This window comes from Thamnophis sirtalis, unplaced genomic scaffold (genome assembly GCF_051295495.1).
Source record: "Thamnophis sirtalis isolate CommonGarterSnake01/CBP01778 unplaced genomic scaffold, rThaSir2_p1.2 scaffold_9, whole genome shotgun sequence".
Lineage (NCBI taxonomy): Eukaryota > Metazoa > Chordata > Lepidosauria > Squamata > Natricidae > Thamnophis > Thamnophis sirtalis.
In genome coordinates, this window is record NW_028261389.1 from 76,470,636 (window position 1) to 76,482,647 (window position 12,012).

At 42.2% G+C, this 12,012-nt stretch overlaps 1 protein-coding gene across 1 annotated transcript in view; it reads right to left on the reverse strand.

Annotated features, from left to right (window-relative positions):
* The window catches only part of COG5 (component of oligomeric golgi complex 5), a 136,504-nt gene that overhangs the window by 22,797 nt on the left and 101,695 nt on the right, over nt 1–12,012 (reverse strand). Inside the window, exons 11-14 of the mRNA XM_087722326.1 lie at nt 11,688–11,769; nt 5,271–5,475; nt 4,129–4,290; nt 2,861–2,960 (exon numbers count right to left, since the gene is read on the reverse strand). Of these exons, the coding sequence (XP_087578452.1) occupies nt 2,861–2,960; nt 4,129–4,290; nt 5,271–5,475; nt 11,688–11,769 (549 nt within the window). The remainder of the gene's footprint in view (nt 1–2,860; nt 2,961–4,128; nt 4,291–5,270; nt 5,476–11,687; nt 11,770–12,012) is intronic.

Here is a 12,012-nt window from a genome sequence, read left to right on the forward strand (position 1 = left end):
GAGAGCTCCCTCTTTAGGCCAGGGGTCTCCGAAGCTCGTGACTTTTAAGACTTGTGGACTTCAACTCCCAGAATCCCCCTGCCAGCCATGGAATTCTGGGAGCTGAAGTCCACAAGCCTTAAAGTCCCCACGCTCGGAGACGCCCCTGCACTACACCATCAATCCAAGGGAACATAAGATGCTGCGTTTGCGTAACACGCAGATAAGCACGTCATGTTGTGGTTTCAGAAAATGGGTCTGGTTCCCAGCCGGTGGCCACAACACACAAATCTTAATGATGCAACCCTATTTTCAGCTGGTCTAATGCGTTGGGCAAAGTTAGCCATGATGTGAAAACCAGGGAAACATTTTTCAGCTTTGATAATGCTTTGCTATCTCATTACTGGCGAGAGACCAGTGCCAGCTTCCCAATTATTTTCAGCAGCTTATTGATTTTAAAAATAAAAATGTTCTTTTTTGCACTGGCCCTTCCTCTGTCTCCTCCATCCAACCAATTTTTTTATTTTTAATGCAAGGCAGTTTTAAAAAAATCAAGTAAAATAAGAACACACCCAAAGACACGTAGTTTTTTCTGTGTTTACAATGTACATGTATATTTATATATATCCTGTTTCCCTGAAAATAAGCCTTCCCCGGATAATAAGACCAATCGGGCTTTCGAGCGCATGTGCTAAAATAAGCCCTCCTCTGAAAATAAGCCCGCCCCCAAATATACATTACATTAATCATACTTATGTAATTGTGGTGTTATTATATACTGTATATTTGTATTAGAGTGTATTTCTTCATTGCTTAGTTGTTCAGTGTTTTTATGCTCCATTCTAATAACAATCACAATATTATTTAAACGGATATAGTGATACCGTCTTTCAACATATAATCGTTACATCTAGCTATTACTTTTAGTATATTATATGAAAACACCTATAATATTATTCCCCCTTGATCTTGTTTCTGCCTCTATTCCAACTCTCAGTAAAGCCAATCTTATGCAATAGCAGAGTTGGGGGGGACCTTGGAGGTCTTCTAGTCCAACCCCCTGCCTAGGCAGGAAACCCTATACCGTTTCAGACAAATGGCTATCCAACTCTCCGCCTAGGCAGGAAAACTAGGATTCCCTTTCTCTTCTACATCAGGTGTGTGTGTGTGTGTGTGTGTGTGTGTGTGTGTGTGTGTGTGTGTACAGGTAGTCCTCGACTTACAACAATTCATTTAATGACCACTCAAAGTTACAACATCACTGTAAAAAGGGACGTGACCATTTTTCATATGGCCGTTTCACACACTTATGACCATTGCAGCATCCCTACGGTCAAAATTCAGACACTTGACGACCGACTCATATTTATGACGGTTGCGTAAATGTCGGGGGAGGGTCACGCGATCCCCTTTTGTGACCGTCTGACAAGCAGAGTCAACGGGGAAGCCCGATTCACTTAAGTTGCGCGACTAATTTAACAGCTTGGAAAAGATTCACTTCGCTTGTCAGCCGGTCACAAAAATTGACTTTTTGATTGCAAAAAGTGATCGCATGACCCCAGGACACTGCAACCGTCATATATATGAGTCAGCGGTCGAGCGGGCAAATTTTGGTCACGCTGCAACGGTCCTGAGTGTGAAAAGCAATCGTAAGTCACTTTTTCAATGACGTTGTAAGTTCGAACGAATGGCTGTAAGTCAAAGATTATTTGTATTTGAAAACAATTTAATTGGACATTGAAAGTCACAAATTTAGCCGAGATGGCTAAAATATCTGCATATCTTAAGGACCTCTCAAACGAGAGATATAAACGAGACTGGAAAAAATGGATTGATTATATACAAAATAAATTTGGGACTAGGAAATTCCAGATAGCTTATGATTAAGATCAGGAATGATATAAACTGTTTAAAGTTAGCCTAGCAAGGAGGAGGTAAGTTCAATGTAAAGATGTTATCAATTTTTTATTCTTTTTTCCAATATATTTTTTCCAATATATTTTTGTTAAAGATTTATACCGTGTATGGGTTCTGGGAAGTCGGGGGAGGTCGGGGGGGGTGGGAGGGTGGGAGGGAGGGATGTATATTAGGCTTGACGAGGGGTGCTAGATTTTAATGTAATATGATTGCACATGTATACTGTCTTCTCTTATTTTTTCTTTAAAACTAAGATATGTTAGGTATATTGATATGGAAGCATAAATACCATCAACATAGAATGGAGTTTGCTCAGAAGCAGAAATACACCAATGAGAGGAAGAGTGGGAAACAGAGGAGAGAAGAAAGATGGGAAGAGAGGGATAGGAGAGAGGGTAAGGGGGGAAGATGAGGATAAGGAGGAGTGGAATGTAGAGAGAGAGAGGAGAAGGAGAAGGGGAAGTAGAGTAGAAAAGGATGATGGAGGGAAGAAAGGAGGTAGGAGAGAGGTAGAATATAGCAATAGCAATAGCAGTAGACTTATATACCGCTTCATAGGCCTTTCAGGCCTCTCTAAGCGGTTTACAGAGAGTCAGCATATTGCCCCCAACAATCTGGGTCCTCATTTTACCCACCTTGGAAGGATGGAAGGCTGAGTCAACCCTGAGCCGGTGAGATTTGAACCGCTGACCTGCTGATCTAGCAGTAGCCTGCAGTGCTGCATTTTAACCACTGCGCCACCTTGGCTAGAAGAAAGAGGTGTATGGAGAGCAGAAGAGCTAATAATGGGTTTTTATCTTTCTGGGCGTTGATGACAAGAGGAACTGATGTAATTACTACTTAACACAATAGGATATTGGCTATGCAATAGTATACATGTGATTGTATGTTACGAAAATGGAAAATAAAAAATTACTAAAAAAAAAAAGAAAGTTTAATTTTGCTTTAAAAAAAAAAGACTTACCAGTTGTTCAGACTTCACGGCAAACAGCTGGATGGTCTTTGCCACGTTCTTTGATACCGCAAAGCTGAGGTTTGCATCCACAGCTGCCACGTTCAGCTCACTGGAAAGTAACAATCGTCACAACAATAGCAACAAGATTAAGAAATGAATAATGCAACCGCAACCGTTTCAAAATTATGATTAGGAAGGAAAAAAATTTTTTTTAACCTAACAACACATGTTATTACGGCAGCAAGAATGGCGTTTATCCAAAACTGGAAAAACAGGGAAATTCCACAAGAAGAGGAAGTAATTAGGAAAATTAATGGATAAATTGACGTGGGACTTGAAGAATAGTTAGTTATAGTTATAGTTATAGTTATAGTTTTATTTATGAGCCAAGGTGGCGCAGTGGTTAAATGCAGCACTGCAGGCTACTTCAGCTGACTGCAGTTCTGCAGTTCGGCTGTTCAAATCTCACCGGCTCAGGGTTGACTCAGCCTTCCATCCTTCTGAGGTGGGTAAAATGAGAACCCGGATTGTTGTTGGGGGCGATATGCTGACTCTGTAAACCGCTTAGAGAGGGCTGAAAGCCCTATGAAGCGGTATATGTCTAACTGCTATTGCTATTGCTATTGATTTGTATGCCGCCCACTACCGAAGGACTCCGGGCGGCTTACAATAAAACAAGGGAGGGGAATAATACACAAACAACGTTAAAATATACAACAGTCACAATCTCCGGGGGGGGCTGAATATTACGAGAGCCCCCCGGCCTGCTGGAGCAGCCAGGACTTAACAGCTTTGCGGAAGGCCGGGAGGGTAGTAAGGGTCCGGATCTCCGCGGGGAGATCGTTCCAGAGGGCTGGCGCTGCAACAGAGAAGGCTCTCCCCCGGGGCGTCGCCAGCCGACATTGGCTGGCAGATGGAATCCGGAGGAGACCTAAATAAAGACGAATCAGAATATTACAAGATCTGGGACAAATTTTATCGATGGTTGGGACATAAAAGGAAAGACCCAAAAGAGGCAATGCTAGGAGGGTTACACGGTGTCCAATGTTTTTAATTTGTGCTCAATAAAAAAAGGAAGGGGAAAAAAAATCACCATCATACTTCAGGCCAGTGTTTCTCAACCTTGGCAACTTGAAGATGTCCGGACTTCAACTCCCAGAATTCCCCAGCCAGCGTTCGCTGGCTGGGGAATTCTGGGAGTTGAAGTCCGGACATCTTCAAGTTGCCAAGGTTGAGAAACACTGCCTTAGGCACTGAAATTGATTTCCAGCACTCACCTTGCAATGATTTTGATGATGCTGTCCAGTTCATCAGCCGACGGTGGGTTGCGACCTCCGGGAGGAAATACCAGGTTGATGGGATCAAAGAGCCGCGAAAGCGACTTCGATAGATAGGCGGCTTCGTAAGGTTGCAAGGAACTTTTCAGTGCTTTCTCCGGGCTAGGAAGAGGGAGTGATTAACGAAGACAGAGTTACTTGCGTTTTTCAAAACGCCGCCTTAAGCATTGCAACCTGTTCTTAACCCCCTCTGTACGCCGAAGCACACTGACACAAGATTACTGCTAGACAATTTATTCACAGTAAATTAACACACCGACAAGACTTTGGCAGCAACCCAGACTTCCAAGATAAGAAATACACACGAGAGCTCCTCCAGCGTTAGTATATTAGTTGAATCCTGCAAACAGCCTCCTCCCAAAGTCTCTTCTTATATACTCTCTTGGGAGGAGCCTAATTACAACCACCTGGATCCAATTACCTTCTGTTTCTGCGTAGTTGCTGTCGGCGCTTATCTGCCCGCCTTTGCCTGGAGTCCGGGACCAACGCCTTCAGGTAGGAGGCGTCGCTGGGCCCGTCACCTGTCTCACTTACTCCTCCCCACTGCTCCAGGGCCTGACGTTAGGGACCAACTCCCTTGGGCTTTCACTTGGGCCACAACACCTATACTCTTCTATCAAAATGTACGCCTTGCTCAAATTAGTAATTCAAAACCTCCAGTTAAGTGTGATTGGTGCTCTACATCATGAAATGTTAATCGAACCTAAATATTTCTCAGCTTAAAATAAAGTTTTCCGAATACACTAAGCACATCCATCTCCAAATAAGAATATCCATGTTTTGAGGCTAGGTTCTAGGGCAGAAATGTGGTTTTATGACCATTTACTAAGCCAGGATATGAAGATTGCAGGTACACAAGAATTTTGGGTAAAAGAAAAAGACTCCCACGAATCAATCCCAGCTTCCAAACTGCTTCCATTCAAACTGGCAAATTCTAACGAGTAGATTCACTGCCTTTGCTAACAGCAAACCCAATTTCTATTTATAGACATTACTTCTGCGCTACGGAAAACGGCCTAATCCGTTGCAAGGAATCTGAAATTGTCTGACAATTCTCTCAATACGGACGGAAGTGCTCGTACTCATAATCTTGTTTCTTCTGCATGAATAAGTCCTGTGTGTCGTCATCTATTTGTAGAAGTTCGGATACGGGCTCGGCGCTGCTGTTCGCAATCACGTTTCTCTGAATGCTTTCGCTATATTGTTGAAGGCGCTTCCAGAAATCGTTATACAGCCTCAGTAATTTGGGATATTCGCCTTCGAACGCCTGCTTCAGAAACATGGAAGCTGAAAAACAGAACAAAAAGACCATACGGATGTCGCTTAAAGCCAGCCTGCGCGATGGCGGTCACTTTTTCCATGCTACAATATTTAAAATCAGCAGTGCGGAGGGAGTCGACGACGTACAAAACTGAAGCACTGAAAAAAGTGACTCGTAGCCAGTGGTGGGATTCCAAATCTTTTCCCACTGGTTCTATGAGAGTGCGCTTCATGCGCGCCAGTGGTGGGTTTCAAATTTTTTTAGAACCTCTTCTGTAGGTGTGGCCTGCGTTGTGGGAGTGGCTTGCCAGCCATGTGACCGGGTGGGAGTGGCTTGCCAGCCATGTGACTGGGTGGGCGTGGCCAACTTGTAAAATGTGGTGAAACTCACTTAACAACGCTCTTGCTTAGCAACCAAAATGTTGGCTCAGAAACTCTGGCATTGAAGTGTGCAAGTCTTAAAGCTGCCAAGTTACAAGACCCTTGCACCCCTAACCCTTTAGAAAAAAACCCAGGAGTGTTCAAACTTGACAGCTTTAAGACTTGTGGACTTCAACTCCGAAAATTCCTCCTCTCGCTCTTCATCAGAGGCGGGGGAGGGAGTTGGAACCGGTTCTAAACAGCACTGTAGATTTAGATGGTTAGAACTGGCAGGAACCCACCTCTGGTGCGCACATAGCACGCAAAGGCTGCCCTCGGGGTCAGTGCTGGTGAGCTGAGCTGTTGTTTAGCTCAGCTCACCAGGCCTTAACCCGGCCTTCACGTGGTGCCCCCCGTTCCCACCAATCGGGCTCTGTCGACCCTTGGGACTGGCGCCCCCTTGGGTATATCCAGCCGAAACAGCTTCCATGGATCGCCGTATCCATTCCAATCAGCCCTTATTCCCTGATTGGAAGGCCGACCTGGAAACGGCCAAAAGGAGGTGTTCGTCTAACCACTCTGCGTCACTTCAAACGGAAAGCCGAAGATATAGTCATGCGCCCATTCAATCTTAGCCGAAAATCATATAATAGCGACTGGCTGCACCACCTGACAACCCTAGCACAGGACTGAAAACAGTGGCGTCAAATTTCCATGGAAGTCGCCTATACCCACGATGGGTGAAGAGGCGTCAAGTACAAGTACAAATACAAGTTTAGCTCAGCTCTCCTGCGTAAATCAGCTGAGCTAAAAAAGCAAGGGAATATAGGACAGGGAAGGGCGGGGCCAGCCAGAGGTGATATTTGCTGCTTCTCCAAACTACTCAAAATTTCTGCTACCGGTTCGCCAGAACCAGTCCGAACCACCTCTGCTCGCAGCCGTTTTTCACACTTACGGCCGTTGCCACATCCCCAGGGCCACCATTTGTAACCATTGGCAACGGGCTCATATTTATGACACTTGCAGTTTCCCGAGGTCACATGATCAAACTTCAAACGTTTGGCAACTGGCATGTGCTTATAACGGTTGCAAGGTCCCAGGGTCACGCGATTGTATTTCACGCACTTTTGACAAGCAAAGTCAATGGGGAAGCCAGATTTGCTCCATAACCCTGTTACTAACTTAGCAACTTCATTGATTCACTTAACCATTGTGGCCCAGAAGGTCATAAAATGGGGCAAAACTCACTTAACAGCTGTCTCAGCAACAGAAATTTTGGACTCAATTGTGTGTATAGAAAGTCAATACAGCTAGCCCTTTACTTATGGCCAATCGCTTAGTGAATGTTTGAAGTTACAATGGATTTCTTCAGGGGTACATACGACCCAGATTCGAACTTTGGATGGCTGTCCCCACCCCAAGATCACCTGATCACATTTCGGGCATGTGAGGGACTGTCTCTTGCCAGTTACATCTACCTGACCCACTAGAGCAGGGAGGCAAGGAATGTTGCGGGTCCTGTCCCCCCCTTCAAGGTGGGACCCAGAAGAAGGGCCTTCTCCATGGTGGCTCCCTCCCTCTGGAACATCATTCCCTCAGAGATTAGAACGGCCCCCACTCTGACACACTTCCAGAAGGCGCTGAAGACCTGGCTCTGCCAGCGGGCCTGGGGAACCCAGAGTGGGATGGAGCCCATTAAATGGTTTGTATGAATGTGTGTTGTCGCCAGGGTAGGGCATTATTTTATTATTTTTCTTTTTTATTCTTTTTATTTCTTTTATATGGGTTTTATATCTGTGTAAGTTGCCTGGAGTCGCCATGGTGGCAATATAAATTTTCTTTAAAAATAATAATAATAATAATAAAATAATAATAAAATAATAATAAAATAATAAAATATAAAATAATATAAAATATAATATATAAAATAATATAAAATATAAAATATAAAATATAAAATAATATAAAATAATATAAAATAATATAAAATAATATAAAATATGAAATACGAAATATGAAATATGAAATATAAAATAATATAAAATATAAAATAATATAAAATATAAAATATAAAATATAAAATATAAAATATAAAATATAAAATATAAAATATAAAATAAATATAAAATATAAAATATAAAATATAAAATATAAAATATAAAATATAAAATATAAAATATAAAATATAAAATAATATAAAATATGAAATATGAAATATGAAATATGAAATATGAAATATGAAATATAAAATATAAAATATAAAATATAAAATATAAAATATAAAATATAAAATATAAAATATAAAATAATATAAAATATAAAATATAAAATATAAAATATAAAATATAAAATATAAAATATAAAATATAAAATATAAAATATAAAATATAAAATATAAAATATAAAATATAAAATATAAAATATAAAATATAAAATATAAAATATAAAATATAAAATATAAAAATATAAAATATATAATAAAATAATAAAATAAATAAATAATAAAATAAAACAAATAAAATACATAAATAATAAAATAATAATAAAATAAAATAAAATAAAATTCAGGAACATTTACATTTACAAGTATTTGCAGTGTCCTACAATCACCTGACTGGGTTTGAACGAGTTTCACCCAAACCCAAAATTGTCAGTTTTTGGCAAAACTGACCCATCATGAACCATGACTTCTTCACCTGACAACTGCAGTGATTGTTTTACAAACAGCCTGAACAACAGCCACAAAAAAAGGGCATAAAATCGGGACGGCCATCTGGGCAATTCGATTTACGACCTACACGGTTCGTTTTACGGCCGTAATGGGCAGGCCTCCCTGCTACGGTTGTAACTCAAGGACTCCTTGTCCTTTCCATAAAAAGCTGTTTCAACAACAAGGGATGAGCCTCCGTTTGAGATCCTCTGCTCTGGAGGAAATTCGGTACCTTTACCTTCACAACGGCCATGAGGGCAGAAATATCCGGAAGTCCCGCTGTGACTTATTATTGCCCTTTATGTCCCTTTTCTAGTCTAATCAAATAGATATGATTCACAGTCTGGATGCCCTGACAACCTTACTTTTTCCTCTGATCCACAATTTTACTTTTTGTATTTTCCGGCGTCAAAGGACTTCTTACCTCAATAAGATCCTAGGCTCGAAAAAGTGAACGAAGTTTTAATTGGTAGGGTTAACAATTGGCCGCTTAGACAAACAACACCGTGTCCTAGTTATTCTTACAGCTAGAGGAGGTAAGTTACGCAAGAGAGCTGTCTTTATCCAATTCGATGCAGAAATGCCCCAGAAAAAATATATTTATTTCGCCGCTGAGGGATTTCTTTAGACGTTAGTGGCTTCCTCAAAAAGTACATATTTTGAATGGAGGGACCGAATTCGTTAAATTCTAACAGGTTTGTTTGGAATAATTTGGCAACGTATATCTTTCGCTTTAATCGTCAAGGGCTTTTAACCGAATACTTTAAGCCGCGACGTTAACCCGTGACGCACTTTAGAGTAAGCAAAACATAAAAATGTAATGCATCCCACACGAAATATTCTTGCAAAAGGTACAGGAAGTTGCAGACAATAAACCGTTTTTTTAATAGCAGTTAGCAGTTAGACTTATATACCGCTTCATAGGGCTTTCAGCCCTTTCTAAGCGGTTTACAGAGTCAGCATATCGCCCCCACAGTCTGGGTCCTCATTTCACCCACCTCGGAAGGATGGAAGGCTGAGTCAACCCTGAGCCGGTGAGATTAGAACCGCTGAACTGCAGATAACAGTCAGCTGTAGTGGCCTTCAGTACTGCACCCTAACCACTGCACCACCTCGGCCTCCCTGAGGCTAAAACATCAGAGGGCCACATGCAATGCAGACAGATTAATGCATCTTCGGTTTGTGGGGATTTCTTGGTGCTCTTCTTGCAGACGTTTCACCGCTAACACTGATGGCGTTACCTAGTTGGGTCACGAAACGCCTGGAAGCAAACCACCATTTCCAAGACCATTTCCACCAACACTAAGTGCTGTGGCCCGGCAGCGCTCAGCGGAGCTGGTGGCAGACTCAGCCAGTGAGGAGGTTGGGGAGGAACATGGGCCAGTCCTGGAGTTCTGGGGAAGGCTCCGATGAGGGCTCCGCGTCAGAGGCAGAGATGGAGCCCGGGCCATCCAACAACTATCAGCTGCCTCCGGAGTTGGAGGTCAGTGGGGCAGAAGAACAGCTGGAGCCTGTTCCCAGTGTGCGCATGCGCAGAGCTGCCAGGAGAAGAGAACAGCTACGGAACAAGGATCGACTCAGGAGTAAAGCCACAGGTGGACGGTGAATGGCCCCTCCCAGAGGGAATAAAGAAGAGCGAAAGGGGAGTGGAGTTTGCAGGAGACAATTAGTTCAATCCATCAGAGTGAAGTTCTGTTCCTGACTTCTGGCCAAGGAATTGCTGCTACAGTGTGGAGTTTGGAAGATATCGGCCTGGCAGCTCTCCAAGCCTGATCAAGGCCTGTAGTTGTTAAATCTCTTGAAAGACTGTTGGCCGGGACTTTGCTGGAGAGGAATTCACTTTAAACTAAATAAAAGAGCTTTATCGGGATGAGGAGTCGGCTTCATGATCTTGGGAAGCCTAGGTCAGAACACTAAGAATATAATTGAGAGCAAACCCCACTCCTTACTAGCACTGATGAGGTTACCTAGGTTGGTAACGAAACATCTGCAAGCAAACCACCCAAATCAGAGAGCACCAAGAGCCCCACGGTTTAACCCTGAGCTACAAACATATATAGAGCCGAGGTGGCGCAGTGGTTAAATGCAGCACTGCAGGCTACTTCAGCTGACTGCAGTTCTGCAGTTCGGCTGTTCAAATCTCACCGGCTCAAGGTTGACTCAGCCTTCCATCCTTCCGAGGTGGGTAAAATGAGGACCCGGATTGTTGTTGGGGGCGATATGCTGACTCTGTAAGGTGACTTATGAATGTTTTTCACACTTAACGACCATTACAGCATCCCCATAGTCACGGGATCAAGATTCAGATGCTTGGCAACTGAGATATTGGAACAGTGCTATCATGTCTCCCCTAGTCCTTCTTTTCATTAAATTAGACATATCCAGTTCCTGCAACCGTTCTTCATATGTTTTAGCCTCTAGTCCCCTAATCCTCTTTGTTGCTCTTCTCTGCACTCTTTCTAGAGTCTCCATATCTTTTCTACATCGTGGCGACCAAAACTGGATGCCGTATTCCAAGTGTGACCTTACCAAAGCATTATAAAGTGGTATTAACACTTCACGTGCTCTTGATTCTATCCCTCTGTTGATGCAGCCTAGAACTGTGTTGGCTTTTTTGGCAGCTGCATGCGCGGATGGTCCCTGTGAATGCGCCCACACTTTCCTGCCTCCCAAGCCTTCCCCGATCTTTGCAGTAATTTCAAATGGTCACTAAGTGAATTGTTGTAAGTCGAGGACTACCTGTATTGTTCAGGTCAAAATACGTGCAACAGAAGATGATAGTGGGAATGTCAGGGTACCAGCTGCTGTAAAGCTGTAAACTGGGATGATGAAATGGGAAGGAGTCAGCCAGGTTACTGCCACTTTAAGAAGCTGTATATATAAGGGAGGCCATGTGAGGGCATCTCTTTCTCCTCATGTGTCTCTCTTCTCCTGTATCTATCTGCATTGTAGTTCTCCATGTAGAGTTGAAGATTGATTGCTTGCCTAGTATTTGCCTGACACGTGTACGTATGTGTATATATAAGTCTTGTATATAAACCACTGTTTAAAAGACAAACCTTTGTGTATTTTGCTCCTTTTGTTTCAAAATAGTAGTGCACTCTGACAGGGAAGATTTACAAAGCTGTAGAAAAATGTTGTTATCGTACATATCGAGTTCAGTACTTACTCTCAGACGCTTTCTGAAATTCTGAGGCCAGAGTTTGAGTCACTGCTGTCCAGAAAGTGTACAAAATGTCGGACTGGCCATCCTACAATGAAAGAAGACAAGATTGGCCACAATTAAAATGTGCTCCAAATTTAGAAACATTAAAAAAACCGATGGCTGGGAAAAAAATAACCACCTCGTGGTCCATCAAGCATTCCCTTTGAGCTCATATTTTTATTAATTAATAAATTTTAATTATTATTTTATATTGTATGATTTTTTTTATTTTTATTAAATTTACAACTTGGAAAGTTCTCTCCTCTCTTGATGTAATGTAAAGTAATCT